The sequence below is a fragment of the Ochlerotatus camptorhynchus genome, unplaced genomic scaffold, assembly GCF_037179485.1.
Source record: "Ochlerotatus camptorhynchus isolate MF236.1 unplaced genomic scaffold, CSIRO-AGI_Acam_v1.1 ptg000274l, whole genome shotgun sequence".
NCBI classification, from domain to species: domain Eukaryota; kingdom Metazoa; phylum Arthropoda; class Insecta; order Diptera; family Culicidae; genus Ochlerotatus; species Ochlerotatus camptorhynchus.
In genome coordinates, this window is record NW_027040763.1 from 4516805 (window position 1) to 4531251 (window position 14447).

Here is a 14447-nt window from a genome sequence, read left to right on the forward strand (position 1 = left end):
GTTTACCTAAAGTCTTTACGTTCTAGTACAAGGGAGGTAAAGTTTCATCTACACAGGTCATTTTTTTCAATATCAGTTTGCCTAATTTCAACGGAAGCGGTTTACATTTGATTACATGTAGGAGACATTTTTATTATTTTTAATTATTTTGACAGATCATTCTCAAACTTGCATCACTCATTGGAATGATCTTACCTTGTCGACCTTTCCTGACCAGTGGTGCTAGTAAAAGAACTTATTACCATTATTGTCTTCAACGTGTTTCTTTTCCTTTCTTACTTTGTTCAGCAGATTATCTTCTCTATATAGCCTGGTAGTAAAAATGCTCTATGCTTGCTGAAAATTTCTACGTTTTTCTACTAACGCGCTCTAATGGGAAATAGCAGAAAATCTTCTGGCGTGAATTGTTTGATGTAAAAATTTCAGTTTACTATTTTATTTATTTTAGGAACTTGTTTGTTTTTTGTTTTCTTTTTATGACCCAAGCTGAAGTATTCCACGTTGCGGGTTGCGATTTAATTTACCTTCATTATTTTTGTTTTAATTTTAAAAAAGGCACACCCTGAAATATTGAACTAATTTGGTACAGGGAAACGGAAAGAAGAATCGAAGAACGAGATGAAAACATAAGGATAAAGAAAAAAAAAACAAATCTTTGGGAGGGAAGAGTTTCGGTAAAAATTTGAAATAACAACAAAAGCAGAAATTATAATTTTTAAATATATTTTTTCTCTGAGAAAATTATTTATAATTCTTGATTACGGTTGAGTTTTAATTATAAAAAAAAAACTTAAAAAAAGAAAATATATCTTACAATCTACGAGAAGTGGTAGCTCTATTCGCTGAACAGGTTTTTGTTTTAAATATAGATTCATATTTTTGCGCTCATCATATCCATTTTGTTTAGCTACTACTTCCTAAATACATTTTCCAGTAGGGATTCCGTTTTTTTTATGTTTTAGCTTGTTTTTGTATTTTTTATTTTCTTTTGTAGTTCTCTGCAATCAGCATGCGTTTTTCCACGCGCACATTTTTAGAGTAAGTCTATCACACATTTAATAAAATATTTTGCAATAGTTTTAGCAATTCATATTTAACAACTTTTGTTCCACTTAGCTCTCCTACTGATTTAGTCTATGTTCTATTTTTTGTTCCTTTTTCATGTTCAGGATTTTTTTTTGCATCTGTTTCATGTCTCTTCACTTAAATCGCAGCATATTGGATATCGTTTTTGATTCAAACATAAATAATTGCGTCAGAAGTAATCCGTAAGACGAATCCTGGATGTAAGTACAACTTTGTAATAATAACATAACTTAATGAAAAAATTCATTGAATTTTTCTCTTTCCCGTTTAGTAAATTTTGATTTGAATCGTTCAAAACTGAAAACTTCAACCAAAAAAATGAAGAAAACGTGTTTTAATAATCAGACTTACGTCCCTAACAGCGACGTCGTTTCGTAGCAAGAATTTTTGTGCTTACAATTTAAAATTTAGCTATTTTGTGTTCAAGGTTGCTCGGAAAACCTTGATTCCATCTCGAAAAAAAAAAACATCTATCGAATAAGTAACACTACATACTTTTGTATTTTTATTACAAGAATTCCATCTTATCCATTAACGTTTATTCATTTTTTTCCCTTACCGTTATAATCAGCTACTTGTCTACGATAAGGTATTGGTTTGCTTCACCTATTTACAGTGTGGTTGTTTTTTTTTGAAAATTTGTAGAATTTAATTTATTTTAATCGGAAGCAATTTACCGGAAGCAAGCTGTACAGGAAGTAATTTTTTGTTTGTGATTTTAAGTACAATTTTGTTTTTTTTTCGCAGAAAAAAAAAGTCAAATGGTTTTGTTCCAAATAAGGATAGAGATTCGGGTTGTTTCAAGTTATGAGATTCAATACTGCGATCATTGACGTTTCTAGTTTTTAATTAGGTGCTATTGCTTCTTCTCTATTTTACCTTAAATACTTGTTCGTCTTCCATCGAGTGTCCGTGAGTGTGCCTGGTGTGTGAAGTTTGTACAAATTCTTCCCTGGTTTTGCTGTGGAGCAACGCTTGGTAAACGGAAGCGACGCCTTTTTCATAAGTCGATACAGCGACGATAAAAAATGCTTATGCATCACCCCTTGGCACTTGACGAACTGTCACTGTTCATTTGACGACGCCAGAAACCGATCAAAGTGTTAAAGTTTGCTGTGTAATGGAACTTTTCCTTGAACATTTTCGAAAATTTTTGGCTGAATACGGAGAAATGCGATTGTGATTGTGATCCGAAGGACAAGAAAAAGGTAAAGAAATACTTGTACAGGTGTGGAAAACAGTTCAAGACCAACAATTGAAATTGCCTTAACTTCATTTGGTAAACAAACCTTGTAAAGCTATTTTCTCGCGAACCTAAACCACAATCGGGTAGAGGAGAATGTCCCCTACTTGTTCATTATGTTGGTTTGCCTTTGCGGACTTCGGTTCGCGAGAAAATGGCCTTACAAGGTTGGTTTATAAAATGGAGTTAAGGCCATTTCAATTGTTGATCTTGCAGTTAGTCACAAGTAAATTCATCTCCATGGTAACTTACATGTTTTAATTTGTTGGAGCTAATGTGCGACTCTTCAGTTTACCAAGCGTTTTTGCCTACCACAACAATACAGGACAACATATTCAATATAAAAGAATGCATGCGATTCTGTTTGTTTTGTCACAGTTTACCGAACGTTTCGGTGATTTTGATTCTGATCTGGAACTACAACTAAAACAAGTTCTTCGTTAAACAAGGACTCTGTTAAACATTAGTTAAAAAAAAAAGTAATATTATACCCGTTTTGTGTTGCACTAGTATGTATGTTTGATCGCTGAGGAAAAAAAAAACAGAGGTATTTGTAACAGAACTCACTTATATAAATAAACAGTAATATTGCTGCGGTGTGCGTTGTATGGTTCTGTTTTTGTGTGTGTGTGTGTCTGTGTTTGTTTGTCAGTAAACATGGTAGAGTGTCTTTGTTCGCCCTGAGTGAGGTTCGTAAGGTAGAGGTAATTGAGATACGAATATTATAATACAGGAGGTAGTTATCGGTGTAATGAGTATTATAACAGTAAAAACAACCGTTGAGATTCATCATACGCGATGTCCGAAGAGGAGCTTGGAAGCACGTTTGAATAGAACGAAACGAAACGAAGAAATGGTTGCTCACTTGTTGAGGGTGGATTTTAGTATACTTTGTTTGATATCGTATCGGTTTCAATTTGATCGTATTTTGTTTTTGTTTGCGATAAATCGTATAGACTTGTGTGTGTTGGTATACAAGTTCTTTTGCTTTTATGTTTTGCGTATACTAGCAGTTTTTCTTTTCTTTCAGATTTGTTGATATAGATTTCGTATAGATAGGTTTCCAACTGATGCAAAAACGGAAGATATGGAAACGAAAATTCACATTCACTGAACCTATGTTTCGTAGGTTTTGTTCTTCTCAGTATACATTCGTTTTGGGTGTTGGGTTCGTATAACGGTTTTCTTCTTGTTGATAAAATTTCGTATATTTGTGCAGTTAAAAGTCGACAAATCTGTTCTACTACGTTGTGCTTGAATTAAACTCTACGAATAGAAGGGTATAGCGGGATAGCATTTGCGTATACAGAGGTTTGGGGTCTCTGTTGAGGAGATTAGTATACGTTTCATTTCTCTCTATGATAAGTTTAAATAGAACTGGGCGATTTGGTAGTTCCACCTTGGATAGGGACGAAATCCCTCCGATTATCTCATCTTGTACAGAGGAGTACAATCATGTGAATGTGTCTCCACTGGAGGATTTGTATAAGTATTGTTCTGATAAAATTTTAACTTGCACTAACTATCTTGTGAGGTAGACTGACGGATTGTGTCTCAACTGGTTTTGTTTTGTTTGTAAATATGATCTTATCATTACTAAGTAAGTAGTACAATGTGAAATATCTTCTTTTGTTGTAAAAAGGAGTTTTAAATTAAACGTTTCTTTCTTCAATATGAGGTATTTCAAGTTACGGATTGCAGTTTACCTTCGTATAGTGCTTAAACACTTGCCTTGCTTTTCTAAACCCTAGATATTCCTAATGATCGGAACTTAAAAACGAAAAAGAAAAATAACCTGAGGTGTATAACATTCACGAGCTGATTTGTTGCAGTTTTGTTCTCTGTTAGGAGGACGACGACATTCATTGGCGTCTGTTCGCGCTTGGATGGACTTTATACAGTTTCGAGATATTCGAGAGAACAATTATCATACTCACTTAATTAAGGATGGCACAACGAATTTACTCATTTTTCCATGAAATTTGTTCTTATCCGGTTTTCGGTCCGCAGTTCGCGGCCGAAATGGTCGGCAGAAAGAAAAACTAAGTCCTTATGGTAGAGTAAACATACTTGTAGGTAGAGCTGATCTGAATTGAATGACATGTCTGCCTCAGATCTTAATTCTGCTAGAGCGTTGTATATCGTATATGGAACGTATACGACGGGTATCAATGCGTATACTAAGCTTAGTTAGTACCGACTCCTTCGTCATCGGAGTAATTCCGCTCCTCACCGGAGCTGTTTCCGTCGTCGTTTACGTGGTGCTGCGGGCCATCCAGTCCAAGGTCCATCGGTTCTGATGAGTCGCCACGTCGAATCGAATCACTGTTCAGTATCGAGTTGTTGTTCAGATTGTGGTTTCCATTGCCGGCCGCCAGGGAGAGTAGTTTCTGCTGTGCACTGAGCTGGTGGTGACGATCGTTGGAAGCCGGTTCGATCGTAACGTTCGGTGAGGATTGCAGCTTACTTAGCGGATGGTCCGAACCTTGGCTATTCCCGGTGAGCTTGGCGATGTCTAGCTGCGGTGGAAGAAACCCCGGCGGCAGTTGATCCAGATTGTGACCCATGGCTTTGAGTTGGGCGTACTTGGCGGCTTGAATGGCGGCCGCGGCCTGTTCCTGGGTCATTCCACCCATGCCTAAGGAGGAAAAGCAAAACGGGGGGGTCAAGGACAGTTTTATGAGAAATGATAGCTTTCTTAGGATTCGGAAAATTGTTCCCCATAGTCTAGTCCAGTATGTTGCGCTTGGTAATGGCGTCGTGAGAAAGAATGAGTGCCTCTTGCAACGGAGTGAGGATTGCCGCTTCAGCCGGTTGATCTTTACGTCTTGAAGCTAGAGGTAGAATTTTCAACGATTCATATTATTTCTAGAAAAATAACTTATGAACCTTAAAAGAAGCTGTAAAATTTGATACCAAATGTAGCTAATTTTTTTTTATCAAGTTCGTTTATTTGGAAGGCTCAATCGCGTTAGCTTTACGGAGCCGATAATTCATTGTTAAATGTAGCTACCTTAACATCAAAGGCTTATGCCTTGTTCATGCTAAAGAGTTATAACATGTTACAATATAGTTGAAGGCACTTGACGTCAATATCAGACTTAAAATGAACATTTTATACTATAGATGAAATGAAAGTAAAGAGCTGATAGTTCCGTTAAAGTACGGCAGCGTGCAAATTGTATATGCAAAGTAGAAAACGAGTAATTGACAATTTTGAGGAAGGTACGAATCGGGTCGAGCATCCCCTTTATCAAACTCATCCGTTGATGAGGGGTGTTTCCCCTCGCCGCCACTGGCAAAAGGAATGATCGTCGATGTTCACTTTCAGTATCTCCCTCACTATGTAAATCGTTAACTTCATGCATGAAGTAGTAAAAACATGATTAGTTAAAGTATTTTATAATAATAACCGGCAAGAAAAATGTCATCAAGATAGGCAACAGTGTTAAAGAATCATTCTACAATTTCTATAAAGTTCTTTTCAAACTTTCCCAATAATAATCTCTCAGGTTTTGCATTGCAATTTTCTTCACAAAATTCCAGGAATTCTCTCCAGGAAACTATTCAGCTATCCACCCTCGGTAATGGCGGCTTACGCTCGTTTTAAAATGTAGCGTTTACACTAGTTTTTTACACTTACTGACGTTTTACTCTTCCCTTTCCCTCTCCTAGGTACAGAGGAAAATTAAACGACATGTGCTAACCAGTTAGTGTCAAAAACAAAAGCGAACGCTGCATTTTGAAACCCTTGCAAGTCACCATTACCGAGCGTGGAAAACTGGATTGATATTCGTTCTACAAACCTATTCGATTTCTTACTAGTTCGCTTGAATTTCTCCCCATTATTCTTATTAAAATTTCCTTCAGAGCTGTTGTGAAATTCTTGGAGCTTCTTTTCTCATAATTCATGAAATTAACCCCAGCATTAGATCAAGTATACCGTATGCGTGATTATGTTTGCACCATCGTACAAATAAGGTTCCCGTTTCACCTGTGCCTACAATGCCTTGGTTTTCTTTGCATGCACGTAACATAGCTCATACCGTAGTAGGCTGTGTATAAATGAAAATGATTTACTTAGTTTGACAGTTGCACCATGACGAAGTGGCAGCGTATTCGTGATTTGTCCCACGCGTAAATGTCGCAAAAAGACATTTCAATCGCCGTGGAAGTGTCCCGGTGGACCGTCGAAAGGGTTTTAGACCGAGAAAAGAAAGGACAACTATCCGCGAAGGAGGCCACAGGTCGTCCGAGGTCAGCTCGGCTCGGGTTCCGAGGGTTATCGCTGCTATCAAAAGAAAGATTCGGGTGAATCCAGTGCGTTCAATAAGGAAAATGGCAAAGGAACACGGGATCAGTGACTTTACGGCACGGAAGATCGCAAAGGAAGATTGCGGGGCGAATTCGAGAGCACGGAAAAAACTCACAAGATTACCAACCGCATCCGGAAGCTACGAGTCGAACGATACAAGAAAATCTTGACTTCCTTAAGCGAAGAAATCCGGTAATCCTGTTCACCGACAAAAACATGTTTACCGTCGATCCCGTATCAAATTCCAGAACCGACCGGTATATTAGTTCTTTTCCGGTAAAAGACGTGGCCGACGAGCACAAGAACGTGTATTTGACCAAGCATCCTGCTAGCGTTATGGTGTTTGGATTGGTGACTTCCTTTTGTCAAAAAAATGGACCCGGTGTTCATTCCAGAAGGCGACAAGGTCAACACGGAGGTCTACATCGGGATTTTAAGTAAGTATGTTCTTCCGTGGATCAAATAACAGTACGGTCCGAAGTCAAATGTTGTATTTCAACAAGATGGGGCTCCGTGCCACACCTCGAACCGCACTCAGAAGTGGTTGCAGGAACATCTTCCGTTCTGGGCGAAGGATATGTGGCCGCTATCCAGCCCCGATCTTAATCCGCTGGATTACTCAATATGGCGCGTCATGAAGACCAAGGCCTGTTCTAAACGCCACCCGAGTACAGCAAGCCTCAGACAAACATTGACCCGTACCTGGAGAGAAATGGATCCAGACTACATTATTAGAACCTGCCGTGCATTCCGGAAGCGTATGGAGGTCGTAATTGCAGCAAGTGGAAACTCGATCGATGTTTAACATAGCTTAAGGCCGCGGCCAGGGTAGACGCAACACGCGACGCGACGCGATGCGACTCACGCAAGGAATAATAATAAATAATAAGATTCATTTGAATTGGTCGCGTCGCGTCGCGAATCGCGTCTACCCTGGCCGTACCCTAAGACTCTGAGAAACATGCCTTTTTTGAATGAATAAAAAAACTCGAAAACCGAAATTTTTGAAATTTTTTTTTAATTTTGGCATTGCTCAATAGTGCAAACGGTCACCATACGGTGACAAAGGGTTAACGTGGAAGATTTTCATCCTGGGCGGCTGTTTGCTTTTCCTTTAACCTGGACCCAGGTCAAATTCATGTCCAGTTTCTTGATTTCTTTGTTGAGGCTCCACCGTCATGGGTCTGCCTCTGCTGGGTTACAATCCAGCGCTTGCTTGCATATTGCCCTTCGTAGTGTGGCTGACCCACCTCCACTTCCGGTCTCGAATTTATGTGATAGCGACTTCTGATAACATCTACGATGGAGCTCGGTATTTGAGATCCAGTTATGAGGCCACTTCCAGAAATTCCTTAAAATTTCCTTCAGCAATTTTCTTATAATTCTCATCTGAATTGCCCTGGAATTCTGCTTTGAATTACTTTGGGACTATCATCAGAATTAAATTTCCTTGGGATTATCCTTCTAATTTTGAGAGAACTATACTCAGAAACCCTTTTGCAATTATTCTCAGAATTCCTTTCTTGAAACTTACGTAATAATTTGTGTGAAACAATCCTCAGATTTCGATTTCCTTGAAATTCTTCTCGGAATTAACTTGTAGCTATTTTCTGAATTGCCTTCAGTGTTTCTTTGAATTCATTCTCAGAATTACCTTTGAAATCATTCAAGTATTCTCATTAGAAGCCCTTTGGATTTTTTTAGTTAAAATTCATCTGGTAGAATTCCACAATCTCCATCGAATTCTCGTTAGAATCATATTTGAATATTACTCAGAACTCAAACTAGCTCCTAACAGTTTCTTCTGAATTCTTTTTAGAATCACCTTGAAGTTCAAGCTAGAACCAACCGGTGGAAACTAATGATTTTAAATTGACTCACTACTTGACTAGCCCATTGGTTCCAAGCAAATCGATTAACGTATCCCATTCTTGTCGAAATTCTAGTACTACACTATGTTTGTTTTGATTCGCCTTGTAAGTTTGACAGATAAAATGAGGGGCTCGTGGATTTTCCTATGTTTCGAGGGGTGCATCGATTAGCTTGGGACCGAAGAGAGTACCAGAGCTGAGCCAAAAAGTTGAGCACGTTTCTTCGGGACCTTCTGGTCCTAGAGTTACCTCTATGCTAGAACTGCTTTAGAGTTTTCCGCAGAATTCTATAGGAATCCTTTCAAAATTTCTCACAAACTATCACAAGGAGTTCTGTTTGAATTCTCCTCAAATTTCGTTGGGAATTCTCATCATAATCCCTTTGAAAATTCTGACCCGACGGTGTTTTCTAATATATCAGAAGTAAATCAAACATTATGCTAAAAAAACTAGAATCAATTCAAGAAGATCGAAACTGTTTCGTTAAAATTGGTCAATCAACAGAAGCAAGATAAAAAAGATCGAGAAACTAAAGCTTCAATGTGCTTTGTGTGTATCGATCTTCTATTGACATTTCGGCAGGATCGTAGGATGACGCCAAAATTGGCACTCCTGGCACTCACCAATCCGTCATTTCCGAGCGAAAAATATTGGACAAATCACGATTTGCTGTTTGGCAAGCGTATCAGGTCCAAGAAACCTTTTTCGAATACAACATAGAAAGAAGACTGGCAACTCTGCCTAAATCTCAGGAACAAATACAGTAGCGCCACAGTTGAGCCACCGCTTTCTAATTATTTCGGAGCTTTCACTTTCCAGCGATAGATGGCGGGTTGGTATTTGTATAAAAAAAAAGCCACGCATGAGCGGCCAATCTTCTTGATATGTCGTCTTCACATTTCTACAAAGGTCTAGAAGACTTTCTTCCGATGGTCTAAGATATATCCTCCCGAAGATCCTGAAGACCTTCTGTGAAGGTCTCAAAGATCATTTGAAGCTCGATACCCTCAATACCTACCGAAAGCGCTCTCCGTGATGAACTGCAAGTACGTATCCAAGATTGCCGATCCGGTCGGTGTGTTCGGTTGCATCTGGTTCATCCCGCTACTGCTGCCGCCTCCTCCGCTATGGCGATCTCCCATCGACATTCCCGAGCCATTGCCATTGTTGCCACCGTTACCATCGCGACCGTCCATGCCTGACTTTACACCATCCTGGTGCTGTTGCTGCTGCTGCTGTTGCTGTTGCTGCTGTCGAACACGGGTTATGGTCGTGCTCGGATGACTGAATGCTGAAACGTCACCAAACGGAACTTCGCGAGGTTAGATAATAAGGCCCGATTTACAAAAAAAAAAAAAAAAAATAGTGCTAACAAATACTTACTTGATGGCGACATGCCCATCATGCTTTCGTGGAAGCGCCGCTGGCTTTCGCTGTGGCTGCTCTGCTGTGACATGGTCAGATCCTCCGGGTCGTCAAAGTCTTCGCCATCGACTCCGGATCGCATTTCCAGTTTCATGCTGCCGTCGTTTCGTCGAGTGCCGGTCGGCGAGGCCCTTGCCCGTAGCTCCGAGGGGGAAATCTTGACTCCGGCCTTGGCCAGCAGACGGGAGGCAAGATCTGGATCGAAGGGACTAGGCATGGGTAGCACCGGCAGGTCCTTCGTGGAGATTCCGCGATGCTGACGGGACATGTGCGAGTGCAGCGAGTTGCGGGACTTGGCAACGGTTCCGCACAGGACGCATCGATAGCCGGGACAAACGGTGTGCTTGTCCTCCAGGTGGGTACGCAGCGTGTGGGCCGAGCGGTAGATCTTACCGCACTTGGGACACGGCCGGGGGTCTGTGGCGCGAACTCGCATTTCTAAAGAACGGCGAGAGACTGCAATCAGAGGCGTGGTAGAAAAGAAAAGAGAGATGGTCGCAAATGATAAAAAACATAATCAAACTAAAGGCAATAACGATGGATGTCGAGAGAGAGAGAGAGAGAGAGAGAGAGAGCGAGACAGACAGAGAGGTGTGCTCTCGTGTTTCCAAAAGTACATGTGTGATTTGGTGGTGGTTGTGGCTCTGAAGGGTGTGTGTGTGTGTGTGGGTGTGCGTAAGTTTGTTGTTTGTTTTCGGGTTAGTTTTACGGGGTTACAGGTTAGTGAGAGAATTGACAAAAGATACAACCACTGCTTTGTAAATTTGCTTGTTTTTATTTTCTTTCTTTTCCTCTCTTTCTCAGAAACGTGAGTTATTTCTTCTTCTTCTTCTCTCTTTTCAGCTTCAAATACAAAACTAAACTTTACAGTTTCTGTTTACAATTTTCTTATGCTTTTGTTGTTGTTGTTGTTTTTTGTTTTGCTGCTATGTTGTTTCTGTTTTATATTCGGTATAATATGGCGTTTAGCATATACTGTTGTGTGTTCTGTTTTCGTCAAACATTGTTTTTTTTTATGTTGGGTATTAAAGCAGTTGTTTGGTTATTTGTTCGCTTGCGTATTGGTTTTCTATTGCGAATTGCATTTTAGTTTTGTTTTCGTTTTGGTAGCCGTCAAATCAACAGCAAGCGCATGGCCTACTGAACCTGGGAACTTAATGGACACTAACTGTATACTTTGTCAAAGTTTCTTCAACTTATGGCGAGTTTCATTTTCCTTAATTTGAAATCATTCAGTGGGTGGGTGTTTCCTAACTAAGAAGAAATCTAATACTTATCATTGTTTTTTTTTTCGCTAGAAATTAAATTACTCTATCCTAAAACTAACAGTTAGCATCATTTGTATGTAGCTTTCGCGTTTTGCCAGAGAAAAAAGCGAAATCAACTGCGAGGTGGGTAAAACGCTCCATCGCTCTGTACCTTATCAATGTTGGGTCGACATCTTTGATGCGAACGAAATGAATCGGCAAGCGACGACGACGAAAAATTAGACTCAGGTATCTAATAATAGCAATAACTTTCCGAGGCTGGTGAAAAATACGGTACTAATTATGAGGAAGGTGGCAGAAGGGGAGAACTACAATTAGTGGGGCGCGAAAATTAGCAAAGGTGTGGCGGCGATAAATAATTTTGTTTGCCAGAGACCAGAAACAGTGGAATCAGAAGTATGGCGGCAAAACCTAGGAAGGAAGCAATACGGAACTGCGGTTGCTGCTAGCCTGGTTGTCAGCCTATTTACTTGTTGTTACCTTGTTTTAATATGTTTATTGTTCGCGACAACTGGCCTACTGTGTTGTTGCTCTTATTCTGGTATTTTTTTTTTTCGTTTATATAACTCTACGCACTTGGTTTATTCATATTAATATGTTTATTTGTTTTTGCATAAATATACAGTTTAGTTTTTCTTTTGTTCAATATATAGTCAATTACATTATAGGAACCTTTTTAGAATGTCTAAAAATAGAAAATTATTCAACTTTTCTCTAGAGTCCGGCTAGCTGCTTGACCTCTCTCGAATCACTCCAAACAGAACGATTACACATTTAAAAGTGAAGGAATCATAATTAGTAGAACTGCTTTTGCTCGCTCTGTTGCCGCAAGTAGCAACCTATCTATAAAAGTGAAGATAAACAAACTATCTGCTGTTCTGTCACTAGTAGCTTTGAACGATCTTAAGGAATCATGTCAGGTTCGGGGAGTAGTTTGCAATAAATAAATCTGACGTTTTGGCTGCGTGCGCTGCTGTTTACAAACACAAACAATAATACTGATTCAGAAAACGTTTCCTCCGCATGGAACAATCAATATAACCCATATAAAAATGGAAAGCTTTTACGCTAACTAATTTTGTTTCTTACTCTGAACAGGCCCGTCTAGAAACCTGCTATTGTATTACGCTAAAATACGAGACTAGAAATAAGAAGGAAAATGAATTCATTAAATCACACACAACTTCAACACTGTTTTGAACAACTGCTTTGCGACTTTCCGTTTTCTTCCGAAAAAGCCGAAAAAAGGGTTCGTGACACTCGGAAGTTTCTTCCATATGCGAGTGCGTCACTGTTAAACTGTTTTTCTTTCTTTCTCTGGTTTTTGAATAGTTAGGAACTTTAGTATACGCCGCGTGATTTCACGCGGTACAGAAAACACGGTAGTGGAGACAAATGCACAGTGAGGAATGTTTCCGTTTTAGTTGATAAAGCTTCGCTACCGAATTAGGAATTAGCTGTCTCCACTGTTGTCCACAGCCGGCGCGGGAGCCGGCGAGGTTCAAGGAATCCCGGTAAAAGGACCACCGGAGGAGCGCATGGCCTTCATCTTAGCCCACTGGCTGGTGTGTTTCAGGCGCATGTGATTCCGAACGGAGTTGGGATGAGCAAACCGGCGGCCACACTGGATGACCGGACAGACCGGACTGTCGCGAGGGTAGTGACGATCCAGGTGCTGTCTAAAGACACGAGGTTCTAGGGGAACTTCACACAGCGGACAGGGTAGGAGATAGACCTGTCCCGTGCTGCTATTGTTATTGTAGGCGAACAGGTTGGTTCGGTCGTTCTGCTGTTGTTGGGATTGTTTCTGTGGCTTTCCACCGTCATGCGAGAAGCTATTGTTTACTGAGCTATTATTTACATTGTTGCTGGTGCCACTTCGGTTAAGGCTACCGATGTTCGAAGCAAACGGGGAGGTTGTAGAGTTGGAGGATTGGTTTGCACAGTTCTGAGGAGTGGACGTGGGAGGCGTTGTCGCTGCGGCTGCGGTCGTCGATAGAAGGAAACCCGCCAGTTGTTGTTGATGCCGCTGGATGTGAGCTTGCAGGCGGGCTTTTTCATTCATAATGTGCTGCTTGAGCGCTAGATCCCGAGAGCCGGACTTGTGGGCGCCAAAGAAATCATTCTGCTCACCACCGTCTCCCAATGCATTCGCATTGCCACTGGCTGCGGCTGCCGCAGCCGCCAATACTCCTGCCGCAGCCAGTTGCTTGTGATAGTCGCTGTCCATGGTCGTCGTGCTTGACATGACGTCCTCCTTCATATCTTCATCCTCCATCCCATCGTCATCTTCATCCTCTTCGTCAAAGCGACTGTCGTTCTCGTCCGGCTCGTACTTTGCACCATCTTGGCCACGCGAACCACCACCCATTCCACCGTCGATTGAGGCACTTGGACAACTGCGTTGCTGCTGCTGCTGCTGTTGTTGATGTTGATGTTGTTGTTGTTGTTGTTGACGATGACGTTGCACTTGATGTTGATGATGTCGTTGTTGCCGTTCGAGGTCGTTCTCCTCGTCGTCGTCGTCGTCGTGAGCTTCCTCTTTTATCAGTGTATCACAATGTTGGCGTGCATCTGCAATCGTGATTTAGGGATTGCAGTGTTAGATGATTTCTGATCGCCCAAAAGTCCGACCCTGATCTGTATTGGTTAATTATTTTTATAAGTGTTTTTTTTTTCGATCAAGCGGAACTGATTTTGCGGCAAAAATTTTGAATACTGATTCTTTGAGCTGATTATCAATTTTTCTCCATTCTATACAATTATGCATCAGTTCTCGATTCTTGCTCTGAAAATGTGAGAATTTTGACAGATTGCTATCTGCTGTGTGCGTACAACCAATTAGTGTTTTTTTTTTTGTTTTGACAATTTTAACAATGTTCGTCTTATTTTTGTTTTTAGTTTCATTCATCCATTTATAAAAATCATTACACATCGATAGAGATCACGGTCGTGTTTGATTATTAATATTTATGTATTTACTAACAGGGATAAAGATGCTTCGGTAGAAAAAAAAAACAAATGACACAAACTAAAACGGTAACTTATGAGGTAATAATGCTTAACAACAATGAAACGAAAATAGAGAGAAGAAGAAAAACTTATCGAAGGACAAAAAACAATAGGCATCGCGCGCAAACAAGGTGGGTGGACTGACTCGATTCGATCAAGTGGTGCATTCAACCGAATAAAACAAAAATCAAATCCAATTACCGTGAGTTTTAATAACTAAAAGTGGA

General features: G+C 40.3%; 1 protein-coding gene across 7 annotated transcripts in view; it reads right to left on the minus strand.

Annotated features, from left to right (window-relative positions):
* Positions 1 to 706: 706 nt before the first annotated feature.
* The window catches only part of ab (abrupt), a 222850-nt gene continuing 209109 nt past the window's right edge, over positions 707 to 14447 (minus strand). For 5 of the 7 annotated variants that reach the window (XM_065227479.1, XM_065227478.1, XM_065227481.1 and 2 more), the window contains exons 8-10: positions 9899 to 10396; positions 9534 to 9827; positions 707 to 4967 (exon numbers count right to left, since the gene is read on the minus strand). In XM_065227479.1, coding sequence (XP_065083551.1) covers positions 4516 to 4967; positions 9534 to 9827; positions 9899 to 10396 — 1244 coding nt within the window. In that variant the 3' untranslated portion in view covers positions 707 to 4515. Of the gene's footprint in view, positions 4968 to 9533; positions 9828 to 9898; positions 10397 to 11161; positions 13783 to 14447 lie in introns of those variants that run through there. The other 2 variants (XM_065227480.1, XM_065227482.1) reach the window with 2 other exon arrangements.